Here is a 15,222-nt window from a genome sequence, read left to right as displayed (position 1 = left end):
GGTAATTGTATTGATTAAAGATTTAGATTTTATCCAAATGCTTATCCAAATATTAGACGTATCTGCTTCTGTGAAAGCTGAGATTTTATTTGCAGAAACTAGCACCCCTCAAAAAAAAAACCCTGCCCGTTGCAACATCTGAATGTATATGCTTAAAGTAGAAATCAAGGCATCTACAATTGCAAACATACAAACCTGTAAATGCTCGAAATCTAAAATACACAATGGGAAACTCTAAAACAGATCTGGAGCATCTGTGGAGGGAGAAAGAGTTAACGTTTGAGATCTATGACACATCATCAGACATCTATGTTTGTTGGTCTTGGACAACACAATTAATGAACCCTCAAAGTAAATTTTAAAAACTTGCACTTTTATAATACTTTGCACAACCTTGAGACATCCTGCATTGCTTCAGAGTGTAAAGTGCATTTGAAGTGTAATGTACAAAAATGTGGCAGTGGTTTTGCACACGGAGAGTTCCCTGAAAGCAGAAGCGAGATAGCTGATCAGATTATTGGTTTAACTGATGATGACTGAGGGAGAGGGCTATCAATCAAAAAGCCTACTGTAGCTCAAGCCTGCATAACTTTTGTATCTAATAGATTTGCGGAAATTCTGTATTGAGCAAGCTATACTTTGATCAGTGATGTAAAAGTTTGCATAACTGTGGTGCCTCAAGCCATTTATTTTAAACTTGCTGGTTGGAAATAGATTAAAACAGGTAATGGAGTTATCTACAAACCAAAAAGTAAATGGTGCCAGAAAGAATGTTCTAAATCCCTACATGTCTATCTCTCATACCACAACAGTTAGTGGAATATCAATCTCTCTTCAAAATCAGTTGGTGACAAAATGCTCAATGTAAAAATGGATTTTTATCTGTAAAATACTATATTTATCCTATACTTTTAATTATAAAGATATTTTAAAATGTAAATATATAAAATAATTGGGTATAAAGCTTTAAGATTGACTCTATACGAGTTTTATATATCTGGCTTTCCTGACCAGATTATCTGGTTCATTTCAGTCTGCTATCATTACTCCAAGAATAGAACGTTGACACAAAATGTCACTAAGTTCAAAAATGAACTTTTGTGTTGGCTGTGGTGTTGCTGTGTAAACTTGATGCCAGAGCACCTTCTGGAAGCAGTCCAGCTTGCATCAGCACACTCAGTTGGACTGATGAAGGCATAATGAAAATCTGAGCATGTCACTCCTGCCAAATGCGTAATATGTGAAGCAGCTGTAAGATATAGGTACACTGTCATGTTTTTTCCTCGTGTCTTGTCAACCGTTGCTATCTTTACCAACATCACAAAGACCGATTACCTGATAATTTGTCTCATTCCTATTTATGGGACTATGTGTATAAAATTGTTGCCCTAGTTACCCAGGTAACAGTAATAACCATATCTTGTTCTGTAAAGTGACTGGGGACTTTTCAGAAATGTCACAAGCTATTGTGCAGGCTTTTAATGACTCAGAAACTTGCTTGCTTTTTCAGACGATTAAGTGATGTCTTAAAGAGGAAAAGATTGCCAAAACGTGTAACAAGGAGGACGAAGTATTCACCTCCGAGAGATGATGACAAAGTTGACAATCAAGGTATGACTCCTGTATTGTCAGGGTCGCATGAGCTCAGTTGGCTGGACAGCTGGTTAGTGATGCAGAGTGACACCAACGTTGCAGATTCAGTTCTCATACCAGCTGAGGTTATTCATAAAGGCCCGCCTTCTCAACCTTGCCCCATGCCTGAGGTATGGTGATCCTTGGGTTAACTCGCCACCAGTCACAACCAATGGTCATCTGAGACTATGGAAACTATACCTGTAGTATCATGAAGCATTATAACGACTGAAAATAGAATTGTCAATTTGGATTTACCTATACTACAGTGACTTTTTATAGACTGTCCTCCTCATGGCAATGTGAATCGTAAGGCCTTGTATCCAGGTAGAATGCTAATTAGCTATCCTCTAGACAGTCAACTCCATTCTCTCCTGGAATTAAATAGTTTGAATTAGAATTATTTACAAAACCTGAAATTCCTGACACCTCCCTGATACTTGGGGCCTAACAGTCTATCTACTGTCAGCACAGCTGCTTGTGGTCATTGTTTACAGATATGAGCATCTTATCTTGCACCTTCTTCCATAAATCAATTTTGGCATCAGTGTCCCATTTTTGAGAAACTGGATCCAAAATTGGCTAAGTGGTGGGAGGCAGAGGGTGATGGTCAAAGGTTGTTTTTGTGACTGGAAGCCTGTGTCCAGTGGTGTTCTGAAGGGATCGTGCAGTAAAGTAGATAAATGCTTGATGGCCAGCGTGGACAGAATGGGCCGAAGAGTCTCTTTCCATGCTGTAAAACTGACTCTATGACAATCCCTAAACATCAATTTTTTGATTTATTGTCACATGTATACAGTGAAAAGTATTGTTTCTTGCTCGCTATACAGACAAAGCATACTGTACATAGAGAAAAGGAGAGAGAGCGAAGTATGTAGTGTTATAATCATAGCTAGGGCGTAGAGAAAGATCAACTTAGTGCAAGGTAAGTCCATTCAAAAGTTTGGCAGCAGGGAAGAAACTATTCTTGAGTCGGCTGGTACGTGACCTCAGACTTGTATCTTTTTCCCGACAGAAGAAGGTGGAAGAGAGCATGTCTGGGGTGCGTGGGGTCCTTAATTATGCTGGCTGCTTTTCAGAGGCAGCGGGAAGTGTAGACAGTCAATGTCTACATTGGCTGGTTTGCGTGATGGACTGGGCTTCACGTCCATTTGTAGTTTCTTGCGGTCTTGGGCAGAGCAGGAGCCATACCAAGCTGTGATACAACCAGAAAGAATGCTTTCTATGGTGCATCTGTAAAAGTTGGTGAGAGTCGTAGCTGACATGCCAAATTTCCTCAGCCTTCTGAGAAAGTAGAGGCGTTGGTGAGCTTTCTTAACTGCAGTGTCAGCATGGGAGGGGGTGCAGGACAAGTTGTTGGTGATCTGGACACCTAAAATCTTGAAGCTCTCGACCCTTTCTACTTCATCCGCGTTGATATAGACGGGCATGTCCTCCTCTGTGCCTCCTGAAGTCAATGACAATCTCCTTCGTTTTGTTGACATTGAGGAAGAGATTATTGTTGTCGCACCAGTTCACCAGATTCTCTGTCTCATTCCTGTACTCTGTCTCACCATTGTTTGAGATCCGACCCACTAAGGTGGTCTCATCAACAAACTTGAAAATCGAGTTGGAGGGGAATTTGGCCACATGGTCATAGGTGTATAAGGGAGTATACTAGGGGGCTGAGAACACAGCCTTGTGGGGCACTGGTGTTGCGGATGATTGTAGAGGTGGTGTTGTTGCCTATCCTTGCTGATGGCGGTCTGTGGGTTAGGAAGCTCAGAATCCAGTCGCAGAGGATCTTGCATGCTTTGTATATTTTTTATATTCATTTGTGGGACATGGGCATCGCTTACTGGCCAGCATTTATTCCCATTTATTTATTTAATTCATTTGCAAATCTAAGTGCCAGCTGTACTGAATTACATGTCTAAAAGAACACTTGCTGGCATCTGGGGAATTAATACTTGTTATCACTAGTCCAATGAAGGCTGAAGTCATTTTGCACATTTTGTATTTCAATGACTGACGTGGTGAGATTTTAATGTGAAATAATAGTTTGGTGCTGTGATAAGTGTGATGGCTGAAACTGTAAATTTTAACTCATTTGCTCAATGAATATTCAACTGATATGGAATATCAATTGTTCAGTCTGTTCAGTTTAACTTTCTTGCCTTAAAGTTCAAATTCATCATTCCCTTGTTACAGTGCAGATGTAATATGCTCCCAAGATGCTATGTTGTTGCTGTCGTTGGCCTAGGTCACTGGTTGAGGCATGAGGATTCTTTCACTTTTTTATCGAAGGCTGGTAGACCATGATTGGGGTTGTTTGGGTAATTGTCTGGGCACTTAAGGAATTCCAAATTTATTTTGATTTGCTTAATGTGTGTACTATTTTGACCTGATCCTTTTAAAAATGGTCATATTTAATTGCTTCTTTCCTGATGCTGACAAATTTTTGAATGGACCTACCTACCTCATTAAGTTGATCTTTCTCGGCACCCTAGCTATGACCGTAACACTACATTCTGCACCCTCTCCTTTCCTTTCCTTGAGGAATGTTATGCTTTGTCTGCATAACGCATAAATAATACTTTTCACTGTATAATACATGTGAAAGTAAATCAAATTTATATCACGATTTGGCCAATGTTAGATATGTTAACAGCAGGTTTGTGTGCAGTAGAAGTGACCAGTGTGAGAAATTGTGCTTAGTAGCATGTTGGCAACGTTATCTATTTCAGATTTCCTGCACCTTTGGTACTTTGCCGCCTTTGAGAGAGAAATTTGAATTTGATAGAAAATGTTCTTCTGAAAAGTTGTAACCATAATACTACCTTTATTGCTAACATTTGAATTTTTTTATTGTAGCAAAAAGTCCTACAGCCACCCAGTCTCCCAAATCTTCCTTTCTTGCAAGCTTGAATCCGAAAACATGGGGAAGGCTAAGCACACAATCCAACAGCAACAATGCAGAACCAGCACGCGCTGCCGGTGTTAGTGGCATTGCACGGGTCACCCCAAAGGACACCATGTCCAACAACAGGTATTTAATTATTTACCTTTACTTTTGAAATGTGCAGCAGAGATGAAATTGAATTGCTGTCTTGCGTTAAATGATCTTGTATTAAATCTGAAATTCAGTCATTTTTGATTAAAATAGCGATCTCCCAAGCATCAACTGAAATGCATGTAACATTAATCATTTAAGCTAACTCAACAGTACGTTGTGTACTATAACGTAGCAAATTAATTGCCGCACAAGTTTTATTAGTGTAGATAATAGCATAGAATAGAATCCTTATGGTCCAGAAGGAGACCATTTGGCCCATTGAGTCTGCCCCAATGACAATCCCACCTAGGCCCCATCCCCATAACCCCACATATTTACCCTGCTAATCCCCCTGACACTAGGGTCAATTTAGCATGGCCAATCAACTTAACCTGTACATCTTTGGACTGTGGGAGGAAACCGGAGCACCTGGAATAAACTCACACAGACTTTAACCATAAGACATAGGAGTAGAATTAGGCCACTCGGCCCATCGAATCTGTTCTGCCATTCAATCATGGCTGATTGTTTTTCTCACCCCATTTTCCTGCCTTTTCCCCATAGCCGGTGATCCCCTTATTAAGAACCTATCTATCTCTGTCTTAAAGAGACTCAATGACCTGGCCTCCACAGCTTCTGTGGCCAAGAGTTTCACAGATTCACCACTCCGGTTTAGAAATTCCTTCTCATCTCCGTTTTAAAGAATCATCCCTTTAGCCTGAGGTTGTGCCCGCTTGTTCTAGTTTTTCCTACTAGTGGAAACATCCTCTCCACGTCCATTCTATCCAGGCCTCGCAATATCCTGTAAGTTTCAATAAGATTCCCCCCCTCAGCCTTCTAAACTCCCAACGAGTACAGACCCAGAGTCCTCAACCATCGTGTTGAAGCTAGCTGGCTATGTAGAACCACCTAGTTTTATAATCATTTGATACCCACAGATGGCCAGTTTTTCATTTCCCTGACCTAACTAGGTGTGAACTCACTATAGTGTTGTATTCTTGCAGTGCTCTCTACTGTAGTTGCATCTTGAGTATATCTTCTGGGAAATAAAAGGAAGGGCATGATCAAAATGCAATAGCTGCAAAGCATTTACCTGTAGCAGTGTGGAAATGTCATCCTTTTTCTGTTTTTCTCCCAGAAGAAGGCAGGATTTGTACTTGAAGGTGGCAGTCTATTTGGAAGAACGCTGAAAGATGTTAGATTTTATGTAGACTAACTTGGAGCATTACTAGCATGATGCATTAGAGACAAACTGGTATTAAGTGATGTTCTGGTCTGTTTGTGTTGGCACTAGATTGTGAAAGAACTTTTCTTTCAGAGAGAAGATAAAAGTGTGGATAAAGGAACAAGCCCATAAATTTGTTGATCGTTACTTCACCTCCGAGAATGTGGATGCAAGCAATCCAGCACTGAATGTACTTCAGAGACTTTGCTCTGCCACTGAACAACTCAGTTTGCAGGTCTGAATTAGAAGCTTTTGAAAGCAGTACGAATTGTTAATTTAGATCATTGGCTGCAACTTGAAGTGGCTGTCCTAACAGTATAATTCTTCAGTTTCTATATTGAGTTGTAATCCCAATATACACAGGAATCATATCTGGTTAGTGATTTCCCTCCTATGCCCAGCCATCTCCAAACATACTTCATTCCTTAATGGAAGGTGATCAGACATTCAGACACTTGTTCAACAAGTAATGTGCCATTTTTCTGCATCGATATATTTTATTAATGTAATCAATCGTTCTACAACAACTGAGTTGGGAAATTCCCATGTTGGTGAATTGCTGGGCAAACCAGCTACCTTTAACTTAGTGAAAGAAATTGCGTTTTTAGTTTTATCTTTCATCTCAATGTCCTCAACCCTTCGAAGCCAGTGATTACTCTTTGATCACTGGTGTAACAAGCGGTCTTCAACCAGTTTGAGTAAAACCGCAATGAGATAAATCAGGAGGTAATATATTTTAGTGATATTGGTTGAGAGTTACAATCTTTTGAGGGTATTGAAAAAACTCTGGAATTAGTGCCATGACATCCTTTACATCACCTGAGATAATCTATGGGGCCTCAGTTTAACGTCTCATCCTAAAAACAGTTCGGACACTACAACAGTCCCTCAGTACTATAGTAGCAAAACAATATGTATCAGCAAAAGCAATTGCATTTACTTGCATAAAATTAACACTGAATTCACCAAACATGCAACCAGATCTTTATCTTCCAAGTGAACAGTAGTTTTAATTTCATGTACTCACTGTTCCACACCAATTGATTTACCTTGCCTCCTGAAGTGTTGAGGTGGAGATGCCGGCGTTGGACTGGGGTAAGAAATCTCAACACCAGGTTAAAGCCCAACAGGTTTATTTGGAGCTTTCGGAGTGCATGCAGATGAGACTTCTTACTGTGTCTTGAAATGTTGGCAGTCGTAACTGCTTCGATCATGAACTTCTGTGTTTCATATCCCTCTCTGGGTAGTTTTTCCATCTTTTTATCTCCTTTTTAGGAAATGCAAACTTCAGACCATTACTAAGTATCTTTCCTAAATGGGGCCTGTCCTAGAAACACTGGGAAGTGGGGTTGTGTATGAAAGGGACATATGATGCAGTGGATAGCATTCCTGCCTCCATTAGAGAAGCTCTGGGTTCAAGTCCCAACCCATGGGGCTTGATGGCCAAGGAAGATACATTCATGACATGGCCGAACACATTGATTGTTAACCTACAAATACTTAACACCAGTAGCAGATAGTAAAAGCAAGAGAAATTCCAGACCAGCCATGTGATGGAAAGAAAGTTGAAGTCTGTACCATCACTATCCACAGTACCAGACTACAACATGCATGTTGCCACAGCAACTCTGCCTTAGTGTTCTGTAACACCACCACCAGCAGTGCATGACTCCCTGGCATAAGGAAAATTTAAGAAATCAGGGAATGACACCAGGTTTCATCAAACTGATGCAGGTACAAGTTGCTGAATGGCTGCTTTGTGTGCTAAGAGAATTCTGATCATTTTCAGGACTTGCCGTTTTGGTTCAAATGAAGCTGGATGCTTCTATATACCTTCCTTTTTTATTACAATTCGCCTAATACCCAAAACTTTGAGCATCTTCCTTTAGTACTGTTAAGGTATGCAATGACGCCTTTATATTTCCCCCCTCCACGTAATACAGCTTTGCACACTGAACGTAAGCCTGAGATTGCTACCCTTGACGTCTTGCTCTTGAACTGTAATGTGGCCTACCCCATAATTGACATCTTCCAAGCAATGGTTCAATGATGCACAGTGCATGTTCTGCAGTTTTGTGCAGCTTTCAAGCCACGTTTGAAGCAGTGATTGATTATTTTTAAAGTGGAAAAGTTGTATAAGGCTCATCATAGTTTTATTTATCACTGAAGATATCAGAGGTGTAAGCAGAGCCTCAGAATAGCAGACCTTTTAAGAATATAAAATGGAAATATAACAGGTTATTTTAAGCATTTGTGTGGAAAATGCTCCCTGCCAGCCATTTCAAGTTGCATACCAATTATATGCAAGTCATTCTTTAAAATAGGTACAATAATTATTTTAATTGTACAACATTATTTAAGCAGCATTGTTTTAAGTGTTACAACTTTGTATGCAAACATGGTATTTTTTTCCAAAGGTGGATGGTGGGATTGAGTGCCTTTTAGATATCCGCTCAATAGTCTCGGAGTCTGATGTATCCTCCTTCGAAATCCAGCACAGTGGTTTTGTAAAACAGTTGTTGCTGTATTTGACTTCAAGAAGTGATAAAGACCTTGTGAACCGACATGTCAGGTTGAGGAGGTTCCTTCATGTTTTCTATGGTTGTCCAGTGAGTAGTAACTTCTGACTTATTTGCTCATCTGTCTATTCCTATTAATTTCTTATCTAGTTGTCATTGCATCTGGTTTGCTTAACTCCCAACTTAAACTGATGGTGTGCGAGACAACATATCCCCTCATTCATCAATTTGCCTTCATGTGTTATTTCAGTAAATTAAGAGGAATGTATTTAAGCAACCAGTTGTTACAAATAAAAGTTCTTGGGGAAAATCTATTAGTGGAAATAGAATCAACTAGTGTATCAATGTTTTCATTACAAACAAGTATTTTATCACATCCAAAAGGGTGTCACAATTCTGAAGTGACAGGGAACATGTTACAATAAAAGGCTGCAACACTTCAAGGTGCTCCATCACCATTTCAAGGCAACTGAAGATGGACAGTTAAAAAATGGCCTTACTAACATCACCCATGAGATTAGTGGAGAATGTCAGTAGGATCTCGTTGCTATGTACAGTTAATTGCTTCTTAATTCAGTTTGTTGTATTTTGCACATTACAAGTTTGACCTGTCCCCCATTTTAAAAATAAGGTAAAATCAATTTAAGCATCAGATACTGACGCATGGATCTGTATTAATAACTATGAAGTTGAACAAGCCATCTATGTGTATTAGAAGGGGGAACTACAGTGTTCCCCTCCTAGTGGCAGTACATGTTTAGCCACCTAGTGTATTTTTCATATTCAATCAAATGGGGACTGTTCCCATTGATAATTACTTCTGCGATGCTATCCACTATTCAGCCAGTTTTTTTTATAGTATTGATATATTTTTTAAAAAGTCTTCTGTGCTCTTGAGTGCAATTTGTTGTCCGTTGTTGGCAGTGAGACGTATGTCCGAGGGCCAAAAGAAGTACTGCATTGCTGAGCAATAGCGATAGTTTGGAATTCAGTTTGCAGTAGCATATTTTTTTGGCCATCCTTTTGCTGTTTAACATCACTAATGCAGATTCAGGGTAAACCCTGGAGCTGGTAAGAAGTTTAGAAAGCAGTGAGGGTTTGAGGACCTTGAATGGAGTATCCTAATTAGATCTTCATGTTTCTCAATCAATGTCTCAGTTTGATTAATTGATCTGAGTTCAGATCTTCAATGCAGACTGGTTAAATTCACAAAATACTGAACTTGGAAGAGGGAAGGTGTTACCATGGACTTGCAAATTGAGTTGGGTAAATCATTTAAATGGAAAAGCATAGTGGAATTTATAATGTAAAACATTGGGATTTACCAGATCTCTCAGGCTGAAGACTTGCCAGCATTAGATTGAGAGAGATTAACATACATGCCTGTTAACTGCTTGTGTTTTTAAGACTAAGCCCCAAACAGTCAAATGAGAGTCAAACCCTTTCTTGTTGAGGGGTATTTTCTGAGTGTCAACCATCAAAACTCAGAATCCTGTCTCTTCAAACTTCCTACTGAGGGATGCACATAAGCAGCGTATAGCCAGAGGGGAGGGAAATGAGGTGTAAAAATATCCCAGCAAATCCCTGATGCACAGTTCCAGCTCCAGGACTAAATCACAGTGCAAGTACTCGGAGGGAAAGCAAATTTCTTCCTAATTTCATGACTCTTGATAAAACTTCATTGTGCTGATTTAACTCTTCAAATCTTATTTTTAACTGTATACAATTTTGGCTTCTTGGTGTAATTAAAGTCATTGCTTATGGAAAAATTGATTCTTCTAGATTTGGCTGCTGATGGTTTTTACTCACCCAAGATATTTGGTTTGCTTTAAACCAGCTTGCTTTGACTGGAAGCAGAATCCTTTTGGCTGAAAGACGTGTGACAACTTTTTTCAATTTGCTTTAATTGCACACTCTATCCTTTTAATTATGTTGGTGCATTGCCATGGTATTTGAATGCTTTTGTCTGCTCACCAAGGTATTTTATGAACTTCTTTGCCTCCAGTGGTAACTCTCAGGATAATTAACGGGTTATAGGCTAAGATATAAGCAACTGGATCTAATGGATAGTATTCCTTCTGTCACAAGCCTATTTATAGAGTGTGATATAACGTACCATTAAGACGAAGGATCCCTGTCCTCAAATGGGCAACTATTACTTGTAGTTCTCAACTGTCTCTTTCAAATTGTTTTGTCTCAAGAATTTTGTGCATGATGGTCATATCATTGGTGTTACATATTCTTATTTTAACTCCTCCCATATAACTTCTTTTAAACATCTGGTCAGTTAAGAAATATAGTTTAACTGAATGAAGAATATTAGCTATACCATTAGATATGAAGGTTGGAGAAAAATAGAATTGTCATGGATTTTCATGTACTTCAAATCCTGCAGCCCCCAGGAGAGGAACCTCTTGGTCGACTAGAACCTCTAGGCAATGGGCCTTTGCTTGCCCTGGTGCACAAAATGAACAACTGTCTGAGCCAGATGGAGCAATTTCCTGTGAAGGTGCATGATTTTCCGAGTGGGAATGGAACAGGAAGCAGGTATTAATGGTGTACTAATTTGACTTTACTAAATACTATACTATACTAAATATTGCAATTTAAAGAAAGTCGGTGTGTGTGGATAATTAATCTACGTAATATAAGGCATAATGCTTGGGAAAGGAAGGCCTGTAGTTTCCTTGTGCAGCCAGGAGCACTCCCTGTGCTATTATTCCACAAGGAACTTGAGCAAAAAACTAACTACCTTCTAGCCTAACTCCCCTTGTGCCAGATTCGCCTAGCGAGGAAGCCTTGAAATGAAATTGCAGTAAATTCTTGATTAGTGGTGGGAGTCTTTGGCATCTGCTCAAATGAGCAAATTAAAATTGCGACCTGTGGGAAAGCAGTGGGATTGGAGGGACTAAGGTTGCTGTGACCATTTTAATTGCTCGCCCACCTGATTTTTACCCATTTTAAATTAGTCCTTTGCGGTTAGGAAGGTTCCAGCCCTTATTTAGAACTTCTGATACCATTCTGTGGGATAATCCGATGGACTCTATAGTTCCTGATGTGGATTGACTTGGGGAAAATGGGGATTGACCAAAATATTATTCTTTGAAAGTGTTCTGTTAGGTTTATGTACAGAGACGAACTGTTACTCATAACCTCCCTGTTGTTTGTGTAATGATTGATTGGAAAAGTTCTGTACAAATAATGCCTGTGCGAAAACATTCTTTTTCACTTCATAACACAATCTTTTCCTCATTCATCAGAGGATCACAGGCCCTGAAATTCTTCAATACGCACCAGTTAAAATGCCAGCTGCAGAGACATCCAGACAGTACCAACGTCAAGCAATGGAAGGGTGGTCCTGTGAAGATCGATCCATTGGCTTTAGTACAGGCTATTGAGCGCTATCTTGTCGTCAGAGGTGGTGGCTGCTTTATTTCTGTGTTAAGCAGTAAAACTTTATTTTATACTTTTTCTTATGCTGCAGGCATAATAATGTTCAATATTGATGATTTATTGTGATGGGGTACAAATCCATTTGTGGGTAGGTGACTCTTGGCAAAAAAACAGCACCATTGAATGTTCACTGTTTTAGCAACAATCAAATTTTTTAAAATCTACAGTATAGCCTGGCTTAACTTAGGAGTTTTTGATGTCTAAATATTATGTAGTGATTTCAAATGCTAACTATCAATGAGAAGCTAAATCAGAATTAAGAGAAACTGTTGAACTGGCTACTTTAAGTTGTAATGCCTCAGGCAAAAAGGTTGGAGGTCCTGAATCCACAATTTAGAAGTATTTTGAATTTTTAGTGGTTTATTCTTGTTTCTTTCAGCTTGTTAGAAATCTGAATACAGGACGTAAAACCTCTATCATGGGTGAAGGACAAACCACCAACATGCTCTTTGGTCATTATCAGTGCTTCTTTGTAGCTAGGCAGTAGCAAATAGTTAAAGTGTGGGCTTGACCCTGTACTCTCTGTAACAAGCATCTCAGCTGGAACATTTCATCAATACCACTCTAACTGAGATTGGGATCTGTAAATGAAATTTCAGCTACCAAACTGTGGGCCATTCCCTGGCCAATCACTGTTGTTTAGTTGCACTCCAAATTTGGGCTCATTAGGTACCACAAGTCTTTACTGGAGAGACAAATATTAGAAAAGAGTGAATCCTGAAGTGTTTGCAAGCAAGATCAGCAATTTTATGATGGATCAAAGAAAAATTTTTGAGAAGTTAGTTTTCTAAATGAGATGAAAGCCTGACCAGATCCACCCTGAATCTGGTTGGAAATGAGGGAGGAAATTGCCAGTGTGTTAGAAAAGCTACATTAGCACTTGTGTGCTGGAGGACAGAGGAGAGACCACAGTCGTACCCGTTTTTAAAATGAGGTGGAGAAAAATCTGGTCAGTTTCAGATCAATTGTAATAGCCATACTTGGATTTTTTAAAGCCCCCTCAGTTCAGCAATGAAATTGCAATCTATATTGATAGAGATAATTCTTAGAAGCAGCCAGCAAGAATTTCAAATGGGACAATTCTGCTTGACAAACTTCAAAATTCTTTGAAGAGATAACTGATGTATTGAATGGGGAAAGTGTGCTGGTATGCTGGATGGAATTGCATGGACTTTGGTGAAATCTTTCGCAAAGACTCAACTGCTTGAAGATTCAGGGGTATGGAACTGCGGGGTGGGGGGGAGGGGGGGGTGCGGGAGTAGAATACTGACCTCGCTTATGAAAAGGTTAGAAGAGAAAACAGCAGCAATAAAGGGCAGCTTTTTACCGTGGATTGTGGTGTCCCACCACACTGAGTTCTGGGCCACTTGTTTGCTCAAGCGGGTGGTGTCAAATATTTGATGCTGGAATAAAATCTCTCAATCCTTCAGAAAACCAAAGGAAGCTGCAAAAGGATATTGACAAGATAGGGAAATGGACTAAAAATTCCAGATGGAATTCAGTGTTACTAATTGTGAGGTTTATGCATTTTGGTTTTAAAAAAAAGTGGTAATCATATGAATGGAAGTAGGCTGTGCTCTGTGCGAGGAGGATTTTGAGGGTACAGCTTTACAAAGCACTTTAGTTTTAGGTCATAAGAAAAGTTTATGACATCTTAGATTTTATCACTAAGTATAGAAGTGAAGAGCCAAGCCTATAAACTTGCATAAAACCCCACCACATGAGTATAGGGTTCCAAGTTACAGAAAGGCTATTAAGATGCAGGAGATGCTAAAATACAAATTCATTAGGCTGCAGCCTGTTATGAGGAAATATAGTTGTTTCAGATTTGTAGGGCGATTTGTGTTAAAAGCATCTGCATCAGTGGATGGAAGAACATGGCTTAAGCAATTGAAGGGTCTGGAATGAATGGCTATAGATAGAAGATTAATTGAGAAATTTGGAGCAGAGAGCAAGTGAATCTGGTTTTTCTCCCTGTTTCAGGCTGTGCAATTCTGTTAGTGATTGAGACCAAAACTGTCAACATCCAAGAATAGATTGGGCAGGTCGATAAACTGGATGAAAGGATATGGATAGATAGACATCATTGGGGCCATTTGCTCACAGAGGGTGAATAGCAATGTAACTTGGTTGCAAAATAAACTGTATGGGGAGTCTAGAGATTTCCTGTAATTATACTGAAGCACGACATTATCAGTGTGAACACTTTGCTGGTAGAATCCCAAACGCACGCACTCCTGGAGCAAGTCAGGCCTCTGCCTGCATGGTCACATGTCAGTGCATGTTATAACTTTATGAATAACTATTTTATATACGCATATTAAGGATCACTTGTTTATAAACTAAGCAGTTCTGAGGTTTGAGGTTCTATCTGTTATTTCCAGTCCCTCTTCACCAGTGATTGTCAGCGAGTTTTTCTAAAACACTACAGACGATTCTGTGCTATTTGCTTGAACTTGCATGACTGGATCAAATGTCAACATTCATTTATAGTGACTCCTGTATTGAACCCTTTCCAAAAATTCACTCTGATGAGCGGAGTTCACTCTTTACAAATGAAACACTTCCACAGTTTTGAAATATTTTTTTCCCTTCAGGTATTTTATTTCTGTGCATCATCCCAGCCCAAAAGGTTGTTGGATAGCTGCTGGAATGTTAATTCTGCAGTCAGCTGCTTTGAGGTTGATGAGCAGGGTTGCTCTTGTTCCCCTGTCTGTGGGTTGTGTTTGATACTTCTGTGCTGTTGACCGGCCAAGCTTAGGAACTTTAAATTGAGAACTTAGATATAAACCTACACTCTACCAGTTTACAGCTGGGCCTTTGCACTGCAACTCATGGTCAATCTTCAGATTTGTTGCTTTGTTATAATTAGTTTTGTAATCTCCAGCCTGTGATTGTCTTAAGGCCTGAAAATCTGGGGCTCGTGTTGACATGGTTTCTGTCATTCAAGGGTATGGAAGAATACGGGAGGAAGATGAAGATAGTGATGATGATGGCTCAGATGATGAAATTGATGAGTCATTGGTAAGTTTGTTAGTTTGAAAGTAACAGTGCTTGTTGGTGTTGTCATCAGTGTTGAGAACCATTAAGGTAAATCTGAAAGATAATGGGGGAGATTCTCCCATCCCATTGCGCTGCTTTTGTAGCGCAGCGCCCGGGAGACTCGAGCGGAGGCCGTTTCACGGGCTGCCCACTGGGTGCCATGGCCTCCGAGTCTCCGGCAGCCCTTTTCTGGCGCCATCAGCTCCGTGCCAGAAATCAGCATGGAGCTGCATAAATTATGGTAAAGTTCATTACCATATATTTTAAACATCAGTAGGCCCAGGACTGAAATCTCCGGACCCGCTAGCGTCTGCCCC

At 39.8% G+C, this 15,222-nt stretch overlaps 1 protein-coding gene across 13 annotated transcripts in view; it reads left to right on the top strand.

Moving 5' to 3' along the window:
* trip12 (thyroid hormone receptor interactor 12) overlaps nucleotides 1–15,222 on the top strand; it is a 160,237-nt gene that overhangs the window by 111,330 nt on the left and 33,685 nt on the right. For 9 of the 13 annotated variants that reach the window (XM_078205851.1, XM_078205845.1, XM_078205874.1 and 6 more), the window contains 7 exons: nucleotides 1,511–1,611; nucleotides 4,486–4,660; nucleotides 5,985–6,126; nucleotides 8,309–8,500; nucleotides 10,806–10,957; nucleotides 11,671–11,858; nucleotides 14,814–14,887. In XM_078205851.1, coding sequence (XP_078061977.1) covers nucleotides 1,511–1,611; nucleotides 4,486–4,660; nucleotides 5,985–6,126; nucleotides 8,309–8,500; nucleotides 10,806–10,957; nucleotides 11,671–11,858; nucleotides 14,814–14,887 — 1,024 coding nt within the window. The remainder of the gene's footprint in view (nucleotides 1–1,510; nucleotides 1,612–4,485; nucleotides 4,661–5,984; nucleotides 6,127–8,308; nucleotides 8,501–10,805; nucleotides 10,958–11,670; nucleotides 11,859–14,813; nucleotides 14,888–15,222) is intronic. The other 4 variants (XM_078205917.1, XM_078205910.1, XM_078205891.1 and 1 more) reach the window with 1 other exon arrangement.

This window comes from Mustelus asterias, chromosome 3 (genome assembly GCF_964213995.1).
Source record: "Mustelus asterias chromosome 3, sMusAst1.hap1.1, whole genome shotgun sequence".
Classification (NCBI taxonomy): domain Eukaryota; kingdom Metazoa; phylum Chordata; class Chondrichthyes; order Carcharhiniformes; family Triakidae; genus Mustelus; species Mustelus asterias.
The sequence above is the reverse complement of the archived record's forward strand: the minus strand, read 5'-3'. Positions and strand labels throughout refer to the sequence as shown.